The sequence below is a fragment of the Sinohyriopsis cumingii genome, chromosome 12 (assembly GCF_028554795.1).
Source record: "Sinohyriopsis cumingii isolate HCF-2022 chromosome 12, ASM2855479v2, whole genome shotgun sequence".
Classification (NCBI taxonomy): Eukaryota; Metazoa; Mollusca; class Bivalvia; order Unionida; family Unionidae; genus Sinohyriopsis; species Sinohyriopsis cumingii.
In genome coordinates, this window is record NC_142972.1 from 4,605,416 (window position 1) to 4,624,008 (window position 18,593).

The 18,593-nt window shown below is 35.9% G+C and overlaps 1 protein-coding gene across 4 annotated transcripts in view; it reads right to left on the reverse strand.

Annotated features, from left to right (window-relative positions):
* Positions 1-1,845: 1,845 nt before the first annotated feature.
* LOC149785932 (somatostatin receptor type 2-like) overlaps positions 1,846-18,593 on the reverse strand; it is a 342,548-nt gene continuing 325,800 nt past the window's right edge. For 3 of the 4 annotated variants that reach the window (XM_089976170.1, XM_089976169.1, XM_089976168.1), the window contains 2 exons: positions 8,601-8,718; positions 1,846-7,717 (listed from right to left, as the gene is read on the reverse strand). In XM_089976170.1, the coding sequence (XP_089832296.1) occupies positions 6,457-7,632 (1,176 nt within the window). In that variant the 5' untranslated portion in view covers positions 7,633-7,717; positions 8,601-8,718 and the 3' untranslated portion in view covers positions 1,846-6,456. The remainder of the gene's footprint in view (positions 7,718-8,600; positions 8,719-18,593) is intronic. The other variant, XM_089976172.1, reaches the window with a different exon arrangement.

Sequence of the window (18,593 nt, forward strand, 5' to 3'; positions counted from 1 at the left end):
TTGAGCATGCAATGCTATTTAACCGGTCAGGTAAAAACTTCGGGGATAAATCTCAAACCATTAATGAGTATCTTTGGAAAAAACTAAAAAAAATCCAGAATAAACTTGCTGGTATTGTCACCAAATTAATGCGCTGGAATCGGTACAATCTGCAATAAATATGGAGAAATCGCTTGTCAATACAGCTTTAAGCCCATATAGTGTTGTTTGTTACGAAGCACATTAGTAATATCCTCTGCAGGCGGCAGAGACATAGACAACCTGGATGATATACAATCTAGTTTCAATCTGTCTGGAGAGTTAAAAAGATCTGACAGAGACGAAGATTTATTATTTATATTATTGTCAACCGATGAAACACTGACGCATGTGAAGTATCTCGAACATATACATATCGCCACGTGATTGCGATGGAATATGTTTTGCTCCGCGTTAGAAACACTCATATTTAAAGTACAAGTAGTCTCATAACTGATCGTCAACAATATCGACATGAAAAAATCAATGACGGAGAAGAATATTTGATACACGCCGAGAAATACTTTATCACTTTCAACAAATTTGTGGTATTATTATTGACGTTAATTGTGGAACAAATTTGGCTGCCACTGTGGGACTTGGTGTTACTGAAATAGCAACTTCATTTACAATCGTATGTGCCCCTGTCGGAACATCTATATCGTGCCGGACCCAGTCAGTTAGGATGACATAGACTTTACAGATGGCAATAAATCACCGGAACTGCCGTTAATGAAGTAAACAAAAAAAATATGAACTCGCCTACTCAGGTTAAAAGGGTTTATAATTTAATTTTTTACCCGTTTTTGATTTACATCAATACCCCCACTTTATAGATATATTGGAATGAATTATCTTTTTTATTTTCGACAAGTCTTTCCAGCTCCATAGCCCGTCGTTGTTGCCCCTATTGCTGTCTCTGTGCTACTAGGTCATCCTCATTGAGACATAGGGTGGTATCGATTTTGTTTGTATCCACGTTTGACTAAGCCATGCAATTCGGCATCACTTTGTTAGATTCGTGTTCAGAAGCTACTGTATAACGCCCACGCACTCTCAGCAATTGTATTTGTTAAACTTGTGTGCATAATTATATTTCAGAGTTGGGTGAAGTTGATACTTATCACTTTCTGGAGTTTGTATCTCATCAAGAAGCAGATATATTTTATCAACAATCACGTCTATATAAATTTTATCCATTTCAGTAATTTACAAAATGAGATAGTTTAGCTCGGATTCCTTATCCTTGGTATTTTCTTGAGAACACAACATACGACGCCATCTTAAACTCTTTGCGTATACTAATTTACGTATGTACTGATAATTGCTAAGTATGCAGGGTGAATTTTCAACCCCAAATGAGCCTCTCTGGTGCCAACCGACATTCCAGAAGGCGACGAGGTTGCTTTATAAACCTTACACTACTTTGTATAAATAATATCAGTTGAAACATTTTTGTCGCCATTGTCTTTCAGTTGGTTATATACGCAACTAATCTAAAGTCGACGTCATCTCAATCGATAAAGAAAAAATATTTTCTTTCCGGGAACGTTACGAGCCTGCCCCCCCCCCCCCTTCTTTCTGTCTCTGTCCCTGTCTGTCTCTCGGGTTCTGTCTCTTTCTCTGATAATTGTAGTCTCTGGGTTAAACACATGGAGTTGATCACCGTATGGATATGATTCCTAAATGACTGCTGCTATGCGATTACCATCATCATTTATTATTATTATTATTATTATTATTATTGCAGTAGCGGTAGTAAAGTATGTTCATGTCGTGAGTAATCTTATATATGAATTTGCGAAAATCAAAATATTAAAACGTACATAAAAATATAATTTATTATATTTTATATGATTATGTATGGCTGCAGGTTAAGGAAACTGCATCTTTTTAAGAAGGATCTATTTTAAGCTTGGGCAAAACAAGAAGTATTACCATAGATTTGAAATCAAATATACAATATATTGACCTGATTCTAAAACGAAAGCTTGCACTAAATACTGTGTTCCGTGAGCAGTTATTTGAAAATATACAATTATATCATATTTATGTAAATGATTGCAACCACTAAAGCTTAATTATTTGCGCCAACAATTTAACGAGAAAGACTACTTACAGATATTAAATAAATGGAGAGTACACTTGTATGTATCATTTTTCGCCCATCTTGAGTGGCAAGCTTTACTTATATGTACAGAACATATATCAAATAGTTTCCACCAATGTAACGATAGTTAAATCTATTGGTATACATAACGCTGTTATAAATAAGGATCTATTGGTATACATAACGCTATTATAAATAAGGATCTATTGGTATACATAACGCTATTATGAATAAGGATCTATTGGTATACATAACGCTATTATAAATAAGGATCACCAAAGAATGTTTGCCTTAATATGCATGCATGGTATCATATAAATCTTGATTTGGGATACAATGGGAAAGACCTAATATACTAAATATAAATTATGCAGTTCGTATAATAGAAGAAAGACGGGAAAACTACACTGTTTACCGGGAGTCTGACTTATATGATGATCTCAGAATGGTGGCATTTTTCTACTAGAGTCACCATAACTCTCAATGTTAGCTGTTATTCTATGTTGAAAATTGCATTTTCCCCTTTCGGTTCCCTGCCTTTCAGAACCGGGCGTTGCTGAATGAGCAGTATATGACATAGCAACATGAGTTCTAAAGGGCCGAATACAAACACAGTTACATGTATACAGATGCATGTTTTTAAGGCTTAATATGATTTATTATGGAATCATATTCAGCATATTTACAATAAAAATCACAAACAAATCATCTTCTAATGAGAAGGTCTGAGTGTCCCCTTTGACATTGATATTACTTCATTGATAATTTCTTTGCCGGAATACCTTCATATTAAGCATTCAAATTGGCAGTGTTTCACGTTTACCCTCCAAAACCAAAGTCTTACGCCACAGGGCAGATATGAAATCTGCCCCCAAAAGACATGAATTCACAGACGCAGAGAAAAGCAATATATGTTTCAGTCATATTTGTTTCATAGGATTGAAACTGCTAACATCAATATTATTTCACATAACACAAACGTCATTTAGAACACAAGTGTCGCCATTACAGGTTTTGGTTCACATCCCCTCAAAATGAAGCCTCGAGACCGAATAATTCTTATTGGTACGACATGAAAACAAAGAATGGATATTTTTGAGACTTTGATATAACAAGTGACATGAATCCTACCCAAATGAATATCTGTCATGGCAAAACTAATGCGAAATACTTCAAACATGATTTATCATTTAGCCGTGGTCTTTCATGTACATTTGGTTTTTGACTCGAGACGATAAAATGAGGTTTACAATATATATGCATGACAATATCCTGAAAATTAAAGAATAATAAATTGTTTTACATTAGAATTATTTGGTACCTTAAAGTCACTGTCAACCTTAGATTCCTATATCGTCATTAAACGGTCTCTAGCTGTTGAACAGAAACAGAAAATATAAAATAACCAACTGGTGTATTCAAGTTACATCTGTTATAAAAGCCATAGTATAGCACAAACATTCGACATAACAGCCTGTTCGTATGACTAACTACATAGTAACTAGACCTTAACAAGCACACACACTTCACTTACCCCCAATATCTACAGTATATATTTGTGTTATACAGAAATAAATATCATATATGTTATTTCAGTTACACCTTTACAAAAGCTTCATAGAATTTAAAGGGCACTGTATGCAGTGGTCTTACGACTGCTGTAACAACAACAACAACAACAACAATAATAATAATAATAATAACAATAGATGGATGGATGTACAACAGTTGCAGCCAGGAATACATGAGCAGTCACAATCATCAGGGCATCGGGAATTTGACCACACGAGTTACAAGACATGTCTAGAAACAGTCTAAAACTACTCAACAAGGTACAACTCATTAGAGAGCTGATGGGAACAAACCGAACAGTCCCTTAACGATGGGGCTAACAGAAGAGGCTTAGAAGTCCTGGAATGTATGTATGATACTATTATGCAATATCCTAGCACTAGACCAAGAAAAATGTCTTCTTAAAAAGAGCAATAACAATTAACAACAGTTTGCTGAAGGTACCTATAGATGGCTGCAAACTGAGATACTAACGGAGAAACAATGGATTGGTAATGACAGTACCGGGTCTGTCACCTGTGGTAAACAAAGTGAAAGACAAACACAAAATGTTACCACTTTCATGCTATGAAGTAAAAAGCGTGTCTCAGAAGTATGTTCTTGAATGTGTAAAAGGTGGCACGTTTACTAACAAAGTGGCTGGAAATCCTGTACGATTTCAACATCCAAACCATTCACAGATAATAGCATTGGATGTCTGATATAATATTGGTTGAAAATCAAAGAAACCTGACATACAACAAGGGCATAGCAGTGCCAGAAGGTTCCCAAGTCAAATGGAAACAATAAGACAATGTAAGAAAGTAAAGCGACCTGGCCTGAGAACTTACAATTAAACTCTTAATCTACGAACTTTACAGCCAGACCTATTCCAGATAGCGACAAGCTTCGAAACGGCAAGGATGCTGCGGACAGTCCTTGAGATCTTAAACCACTGAGAGTGGTCCGTTACAAGAAGAGTGTGTGTGTGTGTGTGTGTGTGTGTGTGTGTGTGTGCGTGCGTGTGTGTGTGCGCGTGTGTGTGTGTGATTTGGATTTTTAACGTAGCTTTAACAATTTGTCAGTCATATCGCTACGATGTCTGCAGTGTGGCAGTTTATAGCGTGTGTATGTGTGTGTGACTTGGATTTTTAACGTAGCTTTAACAATTTTTCAGTCATATTGCTACTATGTCTGCAGCGTGGAAGTTTATATTGATGTCTAGCACTGGGGCATCACGCCGCAGACATGTAGCATGATGTCCCACACAGTCACATTATCCTGACACCAGACCGACCAGTCCTGACACTAACATCTTAATACTGAGCACCATGCGAGGCAGCAGTTAGTACTATTTTTACAAGTCTTTGGCATGACTCGGCCGGAGATCAAACCCACGACCTCCCGCATTTGAAGCAGATGCTCTAACCACTAGGCCTGACATAAATAACATCAAAAGTCTAAATAAGAGATGAATAATAATAATAATAATAATAATAATAATAATAATTTTTATTTTAGAGATGACTATAAAAATGTTCTAATCCTAGCTAAATCAAAATTTCTTTTTGCGTACTCTAAATGCAAAACACTTTAAGGCAGACATGTCAAAATATCTTATTTAAAAGTCAATAAAAGAAACACCAGGAAGAACACAACTGTGTGATCGAATTAAGTTACTAAACTGTCACGCCTCTCAGTTCGACTAGCAGGGATTAGCAACACAAATGTCGTGCACGTTCTGACGTCGTTTCAATCAGTAACTGCTTGTTCACAATTGCCAGTCAATCCACATGGCTTAAGGAGACCAATACTGGATAGTTTGCGGCCCCTTAAAGTTTCTCATTATAGTTTTAATGACGGCTACTAGTAAATTTTAGTCAAAAATCACGAAGACAATTGATACGCATATCTTTATTACATCTTTATTATTCAGTGTGTATGAACCAATAACAAAGACTGATAGATGGTGCACTACCTGTAGTCATTACTTAGTCACTTTCAAAAAGCGTACTAGGATCGCAAATATGTGAACATTCTAATTGAAACAACCGTAGCGTTTAGTGTTAAAATATCTCGATATGATGAAAATGTTGGCAGCATTTTTAGCAAATGATACATTTTCGTAAGATACATTTTCGTTATCTCAACCTGAGACCGATGTAGTTTTTTTCCCACCGATAAAATGACCCGCTCAACGTTAATTTCAACAAAAAGAAAGAAAGAGAAGATAATCGTGAGTTAGAAACGTACCCTTTAAATGAGAAAGCTTGCCAGTAGTTTCTCGTGGGTCGTAGTTCTTTCCGGGGTTTTTCGAGTTCTTTCTCCACCATTTATACTGGCCGCTATGTATATATAGCCTATCTTGTGCCGAAAATGGTATTAAACCCTAAAATAACAACAACAACACCAACAACAAACATACCTTTAAAATCAATCATAAAATTACGTTACAAAGATTTTCTCCATGATATAAAACGTATCGTACGCAAGAAAGAATTGTTAATAATTAAGTGATTTGAATATTGGCTGCGAGGAAAGCATTTAGCGCTTTAAAGTTTCTCATAGCGTTTTGGGATCTACGACAATTACAAATATTCTTGGTTAAAATAAAACTGAAAGAATAAAGTAGAGTACAAATTGACTAGTACTCGCTACGAAGAAGGTTCTAAAAGTAAACAGCGGCTTGTGTGTAACTGTCCTTATCAGCATAACTACAAGCTGATATAGAAATTTCGCCGATTTAGACACACAAATAAAACAGTTTTGTAGCTTTTCTACAGAACCCTCTCAGTACTTCTCGACGTATTTTGAGTACAGCTTTCCTTTCCTTCACTGTTTAAGCCTGCTAGTTCATTTTCAGGTGAGGACGACCGCGACTGCTTGCGGGTGAAAAGAGCAACAATTGAACAAAATAAGCGTCCTAATTGCTTTGCAAAAGACTTTGAGGCGGCCGTGTAAACAAGAATCTTGACCGCATTATGGACTAATGCTAAATAATGGAAAACATCACCTTCAAGTGTCGGATGCATTGATTCTGGTGGTACAAATAATACACGAATCCTGTTGAAGCAATTTGGAGTACACAGCAGAAAGGTACACACAGCCAAGAGAAATAACAATGGAGTCGTCCTCACTTCCTTATTTGGAGGAACATATGCTCTCTGTTGACGTAAAAATCGTTCGCTTGCAGTTGGTGTCATTCGACGGTATTGCCATGTTTTTATAGCTATAAGGCACGTCAAGATTGCTATTGCGATATATGGAATCATGAAAACAATAACTGCATCCACCTTCGTCAATATAATCCAAGCTTGTATGATATCGTTCCTGTCCCACATGATACACAATTTGCCATACCCAGAGTTTCGGACTCCAAAGAACCATGTAGTGTATAAGTAACACACTAATCCACATATTGCCAAACCGATAGTGACACATTTTGCTCTGAATACAGTACACATTCTTGTCTTTTTCCTAGGACAATTCAGCCCAACATATTTTTCTATGTAGACAGCTGTAAGGTACCAGATAGAAAGAAACGTAAACACGTGGTTTCCAAATGTTAGAAGCTGGCAGGGACCAACATTTAGATGAACTGTAGAGTTGAAATATTCTCCCAGGTGATAAAAGAAAGCTGTTAGAAGAAAGCCGTTGTCTGTAACGGCAACTGCAGCGAGATACCGAACGGTTGACGTTTTTTTTAACTTGGTATGCGTAAATATATAAAATACTATTGTATTTCCAAGGAAACCGAATGCAATTGTTACAGGAAATGCGTACTTCTTGAATAAGTTTGTTTGAGGATTGTATGATGGCATTGGAAGCATTCCAGTGGGTGATCCAGTGTGCTGCATTATGTCAGAATGGTTTTCATCTGTAGCCGAAGAGAAGAAAGGTGTTGTCCAAGATGTCGTGTTGAGGTAGGCTGAATCCATATTAATCATGGACATTGTAATCCTATTACAGTCTAAGTTGTCTGGTTTAAACAGTCTAATGTATCTCAATGAATCCTTGTCGTATCGATTGCAAGAGGATCTGAAAGAGAAAACAATTACACAAAATTCATAGAGATAGTATTGACCAAACCCAGACAAAAGAGGAAGCATTTTCCTCATTAGCTCCGTTAAGTAGGTGGACAGATAATTCGTACTATTGTACAAAACAGAAACGTATACATATTTAGTAAGTAAGTAAGTAAGTATGTATGTATGTATGTATGTATGTATGTACGTATTTATGCGTCTATGTATCTGTGCAAGTACAGACTGTCACTTCGGTCTGTTTGCAAAGCACTCGCATGATCTCAGTCGGTATTTGTACATAATTATATGAGTCGCTTGATATAAAATACGCTGTTTCTTAAATATGATTTCAAGTCTATGCTGCACACATAAATGAGTTAAAAGCCAATGTCGATTGGAACTGATAAACTATGAAACAAACGTCTGCCTCGATCATTAGTGATACTATGGAGATATCATGGTTGCAAATGTCTTTGATATCAGATGGAGAATGCATGTGTATTATCTCGAGAGGTAAGCGATCTTAAAGTTCTATGTCAGTCAGTATTCTTAATAATAACGAATAATGGATGTCGCTATAAGCTAGATATAAGATGGGTAATATGTCTAATTTGTGTAAGAAGAAAGTGATATTCTCCTAATCCAAATTACTGATATCCGACTGATTTTTACACTCTTTAAACCGGCTCTCGTGGCTGTTTCTCTGCCAAGAAATGTTTATGATGGCGTGGGAAAGGTTCTATTATCCCTTAGCACTGAAAATCATCAATCAGATATACATATCGAATTTACTGGTGACATTATCATATACAAAGCTTACAATTACACATGTTAATAAGCTTTACGGTAAGTATGATTTATGTTCATTTTGTGGAGGATTATAAAGATATACTCACCAGAATGTAATTCGCTCTGTATTGGTATTTACTTGCAGGCATACCATTACAACATCATCTGGCTCATACATTAAGGCATTAGGCTGAACCATCAGCGCTGGTTTCATCTTGAAACATCCTGAAAATTAATTAAGAAATTGAAGTTACATTATCAAGTACAAAGCGGAGAAACTAACTTTTCCTACTAACAAAACTGGTAATTAAAGTTGTGGCGAATATTCATTAACGTCGGTCTAAATTACATATTTTGCAATAAGCGAGTTAAAGCAAATGAGGTCTAATTAAAGGAACATATGCTAATTGAAATTACAATGTGCTCAGTGTTATTTTGGACTAAAACATTACTTTGTGATTATTGTGAATTTACTCAACAAATTCTGGAATAAATTGTGTTAAATATAAAGGTTAATGATACATTAGCACATTCTAGACTAATGGAACATTCAATACTGAATTCATTCTGACACATTCTAAACGTTTGGAATTTGTGATAGAGCATTAAAGATTATTAATGATTTAATTGACAAGTATGTAAGTTCCACTTTTAAATTTTCATTTTCTAACTTGCAGAAGTAAATTATTTGTAAGTTTTAATATACGTGTTGGTTTCACTTTTTTGTCACGAAGTTTATGACCACATAGTGTTAACACTATGGAAAGATGATGGAATGTATTTTCAAATTTACAAAATAAATTTTTTAATGTCTGACAGATAAATCATGGAGGTCTACTTTAAACATTAACGTAGTGTGCCACTTATTCAACGATGAATAGTGAAATAACAAACATATAAAAATAGATGAAATTAAACAAAACTTAAAATAATAAATGTATGTCAATAACTTTGAACATTTTAGACAAATACACTTTTGCAATCTTACAATGATTATGCATGTGATACAAAATACCGGCACAATCAATGAAACTGGGCAATACCCAAGTGATCCTAGCTTAGCAGAATTACTACGATAAATGTACAGGTTTTAAGTCCACACCCAGACTTCGAAATGTTTGTCTGAATACATCATACAATTTCCCAAAGTTAAAATCGTTTAATCCAATACACAATAATACAGATCTAAATAATAACATAGTTTTTAATAGCTCTGTTTCATCTTCATCATGTGTGGAGATACAGTCATGGAAAAATAATATTTAATTGAAAATGATAATGCAGGACTTAGTACTAATATAATGATTTTTGGTTAACCAAATCATGAATAGGATGTTTACAAACGGAAATGTATTCACCATTTGTACGCTGATGACACTCTAACATGCATGTCTAGCTGCCAAGCTGAAGCTGTGGCTACCATCCATGGTGTAGAGAGGTGCATTTCCAATGTAAAATTATGGATGACGTAACAAGCTGTAGATGAATGATGATAAAACTGATACCATTCTGATTACAACACAAAGTCTTTGTCATCCACAGCCTTTACTTCACACAATAAATATCAGCAATAACAATATTAAATTTGCACAGTCAATACGAAACCTAGGTGTCACTCTAGACAGTACGCTCTTATTAAACCAACATGTAATGAGCATATGCAAGAATGCATATTTGGGACTGAGACGCATTAGCTCCATTTGCAAATTTGATTCGGTTGATACCATTAAAACACTTGTGTGTTCCTTAGTACTTTCAAGTCTGGATTATTTATTGCAATTCACATCTATCTAGTTCATCACATTATCTACTACAGAACCTTCGCTAGGTTCAAAACACGGCTATTCCAACCAATGTTAGAGTACGGAGAACCGAGTACACCTCCCCCGGATCTTTAACCTTCACTGGCTACCAGTTCGGTCCTGAATCAAACACAAAATTGTTCAGTATGCTACTTTACGTTGACTGGGTCCAGTCCAATATCCTGATCTCACTCATGTGTACACTCCAATTAGAAACTTAAGATCCTCTTCCGAGACTGGCATTTTCATTGTTCCCACTTTTAAAACAAAACCTTACGGGCGACGTTCTTTAGCTTACCAGGGCCAGTTAATTGGAACAAATTGCCCATAGATCTTAGACACAAGAACACTACGATTTCATTCAAGAGTGGTCTTAAAATTAATCTCAACTACAAGAACAGACTTAAAGACTTAATACTGTTTTGTTTCTTTAATTATTGTTATAAAGATTTTGTTTTGTTATTTCATTTTTGCATTTTGTAATATTTGTTATATTATTTGTTGTATATGTTTTATAGGTTATCTAATATTGCAGAGCGCTTAGAGCTTGTCACGAGTAGGTGCTGTACCAAGTCCACATTAATATTATTCTTATTATTAATTTCAAAACTGGGGCAGTTGATAACTGGAGAAATTGACTACTCAAGAAATAAAATCAATGTTAACTTATGATGAAGAAACCAGGAGGGGCTCACTTTTCTATACGATAACAACTAACAGATGAAAGAGTATATACAAAGATTAGTTGACCAAGTATAAAATGGAATTTATATTACACAACTTGTTTCAGCTATACAATACATTGCAAATAAACTGATTGTAAGTGTTCTTTGGGGTGAGAACGGGTATGACTTGACTAAAAACCTTTGAATACAGCATTGTATGTCAGATATCAAAATAAAAATAGACTAATCTATACAATTAAACCATTATATAAGTGGTGAAAGTATGGTTTTCATAGCAAGTGATAAGGTGACGAATCTACCTAGTATAGCAGTCAAAATAACAATTTGCGAAAGTTATCATGTGTGTTTAGTCTAGCAATTGATACTACTAAACTAAAGTGGAATTCCAGCGGCTGACAAACCAGTCGTGTTGTAATTAGTCATAAGATAAATTATGATGTATCCGATACCAACGACAGAACCAGGCTACAAATTAAGTAGACATTAACAACAACAAATGGCGAAAGTCCTTTAATTCATACAACAGAAACTTTGCATGCCTTAAAGGAGACAGATGATGAGACACGAAAGAGTTTATTAATATTTCGATTTGTATTGGCACGAACTGGTGCACTTTACGTTCTAAAACATAATATTAGCTAGGTAGTTGGTTTACTTCTTCAGGTTTTTAAGAGTCTTGTTTTCATTATAATTATATGTTGCCGTGTCAACTTTTTGACCAAACGTACAAAAGGTTTGGACTGTCAACTGATTTAATAAGGAAAATAATATGATCAGCTAATACAAATACAATTTACCATCTCCTTATACACACCAGCTTATTATACCTCCAATGATATCAGGCAACGAATTAGAGAATTTTGTTTAGCTAACTAAAGCAACTTGTTAGATATAGATTTCATTCTCTGTTTAACTTTATCACTGAATGTATTTGTACTACCTTTCTCACCAAGACCTCAACCACCGCTTGTTCTTCTGCCCACCCATGTCAAGCTGTAGTTACACTACCATTTGCTGATTTAGGTATGATTTGTCGTGTCAGAGGTTTACAATTATCGCATCTTCTTTCAACGGGTAATTAACATTTCACCTGGTGATTGAAGCATTTAACTTTGAGATTTAATTTGCTGATATTGTTTCTAAGATATTTTGTAAATTAGTTACGTGTTTAATTATATATTCTATTTCGCTTTCAGTATTATACAGCCAGTACTGCCATTTAGTTCTTGTAGTTGCATCGGCTTCTTTACAAGATATACCTTAGTATGAATCCTATATTTTTGCCATATCATTTAACGTATGAACTCGTTGATATTGTTTCTGATTTAGCTACTTACTCTGCACCTGCATAACGTCTCTTTCTTCCTCCTGGATACATACGCTACAAGGAGGTCTACAACCGATGTTTTCATGGTATTATCTATTATAGTCTTTGATTCTCTAAATTGCTGTTCAAATCTTTCTTTTGATTTTATTATTTCCTGTTTTTATTTTCCTTTGTATTTTGAGCGTGCTTTGCTGAACAGCAGTCTCCAAAGATTGTTGTAATGTTATAACTGTTTGCGTATCATTTAGAATTGTCATTTAAATCCGTTTTGTCAACCTAAGGATCTGAGAACGTTCCTTCAACTTTTTGTGTAACTGTAGATGTAACTGATTTCATTTTATTTGTCAACCTAAGGATCTGAGAACGTTCCTTCAACTTTTTGTGTAACTGTAGATGTAACTGATTTCATTTTATTTGTCAACCTAAGGATCTGAGAACGTTCCTTCAACTTTTTGTGTAACTGTAGATGTAACTGATTTCATTTTATTTGTCAACCTAAGGATCTGAGAACGTTCCTTCAACTTTTTGTGTAACTGTAGATGTAACTGATTTCATTTTATTTGTCAACCTAAGGATCTGAGAACGTTCCTTCAACTTTTTGTGTAACTGTAGATGTAACTGATTTCATTTTATTTGTCAACCTAAGGATCTGAGAACGTTCCTTCAACTTTTTGTGTAACTGTAGATGTAACTGATTTCATTTTATTTGGCTTACACTAATTAGAAATATGCACATAATGTATGGCTAGATCTAACAACAAAATCTAATTGTCTTGCATATTTTATAATGTGATTCATTATAGCTTAAATCGAGTTTTATGAATTGGCCTATTGATTAACTATACCTACAGAAACCTGAATGTCTTCCAATCCATCATTCGATACATTTTATGCGACGTGGATTTCACCAATTGTTATTATCATGATAATATTAAACAAAACCATCTGGGTTGGGTCTAGTCAGAACTATCCAATTCAACTTCATTTATTTTTTTAAAACTCTTTCCGATTTGAATTATTTCAATCGGTCAGAAAGAACTTGAAACATAAATCTTTTTTATAGAAGATAAAAATAAGTGACAGAAGTGAAGCCATCAATAACATAACTATGCAGTGCAAAGCTATGAGGACGAAAAATGCAGGTAAAAATTACAAATTAGTATAGCACATGAAACAAAGAAGCCAAAAAATAACACGCTTAACATAAAATGAAGACAATAAATGACACATTTAAAATTGTTACATTCGCTCAAATATAAAAGTCATTGACAGATGTAGTAATACTGGGAGTGACAAATCATATGAGTAAATTGTATTCCTATTATAACTTAAAAAGCTACAAGCAGAATTAGAAGCAGAGTATATGTCAATTAAATGAATTTACATCAAGATGGCTGATTTTTTCATTGAGTGCAAATGTAATACTTTTGCAAATACACATTTTAAAATAACAAATAGATGAAAGTGACAGTAGCACACAAACCATTGAGAATACGTCTCAGAAAGAAAGCACTGAAAGTTATGCTCAGTAGATGACTAATGTGTGTTTCTTCATCGATACGATGCTTACATTAACATCTGGTGTACGAACTGTTGCTACAGTATTACATATGTATACCAAAAGTGAAAGCATTGTATAAGGTAATATAACAATAGTATAAGAGAGGATAAGCGAAATAATCGAATAAGTTTGTAAGATCCCAATTAATCATATGTGTAGCTTACATTTTCAGAAACTTCTGCATTTATATTGTGCTCTTATATTTCACTCAATTTTCACAGTGTCCTAGTGGTTAGAGCGTCCGCCTCGGATGTGGTAGGTCGTGGGTCAGACCCCCGGCCGAGTCATACCAAAGACTTACAAAAATGGTACTAACAGCTGTCTCACCTGTCTCCCACCATTAAGAGGTTAGTGCTAGGACTGGTCTGCCTGGTGTCAGGATAATGTGACTGGGTGTGACATCGTGTTATATGTCTGCGGCATGATGCCCCAGTGCGTGCTAGACATCACTGTAAACTGCCACACTGCAGACATCGTAGTGATATGACTGAAATTGTTTTAAAGCTAAGTTAAAAATCCAAATCACACACAGACACACACACACAATGTCCGGCGTATCTTGTATTGGGCTAGCGTAAGCAGTTGATATGGTTTTAACAAAGCACAACATGCACAACATGAACTTCTCTTGATGATGCCGCCCTTGTTGCCCACACAGAAGCCCCCTTACAGCGCGTACCACTCTGTTTTTCAGAAGCTTGCCAGCTCTTTGGACTTGAGGTCAGTCAAAAGAAAACTGAGGTACTTCACCAGCCCGCTCCCAAGGAAGAGTACCGGCCACCAAGTATCTTCATTGACTAGACAGAGCTAAATGTAGTCCACTATTTCACCTATCTGGGCTGTGTGATATCCTCTGACGACAAGAGCGACAAAGAAATAGACAACAGAATGGCCAAAGCGAAAAGCACACTCGGCAGACTCTATAAGCGAGTGTGGTACAACGCTAGTCTCAAGAGAGATACAAAGATCAGCATCTACAGAGCTGTCGTATTGAACACCCTCCTATATGGCGCTTAATCTTGGGTCACCTACAGCCGCCGCTTCCGCCTCCTTGAAAGCTTCCATCAGCGCTGCCTCCGCACTATCCTCCGTATCCACTGGAGTGACTTCATCACCAACACTGAAGTCCTCAAACAAGCAGGGATCACCAACGTTGAGGCAACGCTCATGAAGATACAACTACGCTGGGTAGGACACGTGTTCAGGGCGGAGGATCATTGCCTGCCAAAGACTGCATTGTATGGTGAGCTGTCCACTGGCCACCGTATTAGAGGGGCACCTCGAAAGAGATATAAAGACTGCTTGAAAAAGACCCTCACCACCTGTGGCATCAATCACCACCAACGGGCATCATAAGCTGCTGACCGTGAAAGCTGGTGACGTACAGTTAGTCCATCAGGCCACTGCCACTTTTGAACAAAAAAGATGGACAAGTTTGGAAGAAAAAAACCTTTGGCGAAGAAAAAAAACGGGAACCATCGACAGCTGCCACCACAAGCCAGACATTTCCTTGCAGCCTCTGTGGACGAACGTGTCTGTCACGTATTAGGTTATTCAGCCACCAGCGCGCGTGCAACATAACGCGGAGATCCCCCTTCCTAAATCTTCGCAAGTGAAGTCAAGCCAACAATACAATACATGCACAAACTCTTTTATACAAACATTTTCATGCTTTGTAAAGCTTGGGTCAAATTCAATGCATGGTACACCAGTCATTGTTAAGTTTAACCAGAAGTGGTGTTGTACCTTATTTCATTTTAGTTCATTGTATTCATTGCATTTAACATTCTAACTTGTGCCAGTGAGATCTGTTGTGTTTTTCATCGTTGTGATACATCTGATTGGCATAATTATTTAATGTTTTCTGTACTTTTGCCACCTGTTTGCAAAACAATTCTTTCTTTGGTTTCCAATTTTCTATGTATGACGTATAGAGAGGCATAAATAGCTGTTGTTGGCGGAATCAGCAATGACTTTATTTGGTACCATTTTAAACATGTCTCACATTTTGTTTACTAGAGACTATTTTTCTCAATTAATAGTACTTCTGAAAACTGACCTTTCTCCTACTTAACTTCTTTTCTAAAAATGAGCTCAAGCTGAAGCGAAGACTAGTTAGAAAATTATGCGGAAAAAATGCACTGATTGATAAGTGGTGCAGGTGTTGCCATATAATTATGGTTTGTGTATTCAAATAAACTGGTTTGTTAAACTTCTATTCATTACATAGACCTGGTTGTTGTTGTTGTGGGGTTTAAAGCCATTTTTCAGCACACGATAGGCTATAAATGGCGGCCAGTATTAATGGTGGAGGAAGAACATAGGAAATCCCTAGAAAGAACCACCGACCCTCGAGAAGCTACTGCCAAGCTTTCTCACATACCCACACTGGCCGAATCCGAGACTCGAACCTATGCATGCAGAGGTGAGATGGCAGTGATCCGTAACGGAGAGCGCTTTAGACCACTCGGCCACTCGGGATCCCCCACATACACCTGGGAAAAAAGAGGTAGGAAAATAAGATGTAGCGAACAAATTAATAAGAGACGACTGGTTAAGTAGATAGGAAAAATTAACAAAACAAAATAATTTACTCAATGTTTTAAATTTAGCAGTGGGCCGTCCATTTAGTACATACGCATGGAGGGGGAGGGGGAGTTAACCCAAATGCATACGCTTGCGTGGGGGGAGGGTGTCTATTGATAATGTACGTACGTATAGAAAACGGGGGGGGGGGCGCGGGTAACCTCGATAATAATTTGTCTAATACGTAACCTGTTCGGCTATGTTCAGTCGGCGTTTGAACTTTAGCGGACACTAGACAAAAATTTTAGTTACGCAGCTTATTTCTTTGATGCAGCCAGACTTTCAACGTCGGTGCACTACCTGTTTTATTAAACACGGTAATCTTATTAATCCTTGATCGTTTCTGCGTGGATTAAATATAAGCCGTTCTATATAATGGGGTGGGGGTGGGGTTGCGTCAAGCGTACGTGTACACAGGTAAAAAAGTACGCATGTGTACAGGGAGGGGGATGGGTCAAGCTTTGCCAGATTTGAGCGTACGTACTAAATGGATGGCCCCTAATAGATCTCAAGTGCTTCAATTTTACACTAATTACCACGCAGCAACAAATTCAGATATTTACAGAAAGTGACATCATGCTTTAAAAGAAGATTTATAAAATGTTTCAAAGCAATTCACCAACACAAACAGATGTTCAAGAAGCAATACAATTAATTATTCGTATTTCATTATCTCATTTTGTAACTAATAGATTAATAGCATAAGGGGATGCTACCATAACAAATAATTAAGTAAATGAATGCCAGTTGACACAACGTAGATAAATATATTTTGATTTTAGGATCCAAAAGAAAGAAAGCATGGCGATCAGTGTCTTAAGCTAGCAAATAAGTGTTAACTATCTTATACAACTGCTATTTTCACAAGCAATATCTTTAAATCGAAGTTATCTATTTTTCACGTGCAAATGAGAGAGAAAATACTATCCGCTATGTATAATGTTACCATCTGCATATATTTACATTAACATTAGATTGCAAAATATCACTTAAATTAAAAGTGAGTTGATGAAAGAAACCGAACAATACAGAGTTGTCAGAAGAAATTATAAAACACGCACAAATGTTTAAACCACGTAGAAGTTAGCATAACAGCAGCTTTAGATGGAATAACTATAGAAGATGAAGCTCTACGAATGACGGGAAAAGCAATTTGATTTCAATCCCTCTAGTTTTAGTGTGCTTGGAGGAACGTTTCATTACTTTGTTGTAAAAGCTTTTAAGGCAAAGCTCATACACAGCAAATTTCCAAAAGTAAGTGACTTATTTCGTTTATATATATATACTCCGATATCAAATGAGCGCAGTTATATTAATTTAGCTAAGTGTATCTACCTCAACAACGCAGTACGTCACTATTCAAACATATGAATGTGAATAACTTAGTTTTTAACGTCTGAAACTGTACGTGAAGTTCTTTTTGGCTAAAGGTGTCTTACACATCGTAAGACAAAGAAGTTTGTATCAGGTCAAACTTACTAATCTCTTGATCCCGGATAAATTTTAAAAAATGCCTCGAGAATCGTTGAGCGTTGAGTGTCCAATGATATAATTGCCGGGGAAATTATAATTCTTAACTTTATGTAATTATTTATATGGCTTCTTAATGTCTGTGCCACCTGGGTGTAACTCAGATATTGTTATGATTCTATGGTCTTAATCCTAGTAACAGGAAAGCGTGAAAACCAACACGTTTAGTATAATTCAACAAATAATTTATTTCCCTAGAATAATATGTGGAAATTTAATAAGAATCTACAATATTGTGAATTAAATCCCAATAGTTCCAAAGTTCTATCAGAAGTCTAAAAGTATAGAGTATTCCGCACTAATTCCAGTGGTGTTCAGAATGAATTATAATCTTGAATGTACTGATGTACGACTTGCCCGGAATAGTGTTGATGTGCTAACAACGTTGATGTATCACAATGATATAATCCCAAATGTGTCTAAATAAATTCACAATGAGCTCATAATAGTGATATAGTCCGAAAGTATTAATGAGCACGTAGCAATTCCAATGAATAATGTACGTAAATAAACCCACTCAAATTAAAACTGAACATTACTAAAAGACTGATTCCACTTCAGATGTTAAGATATAAATAAATAAATTTGATGCAAACAACCTTACTATA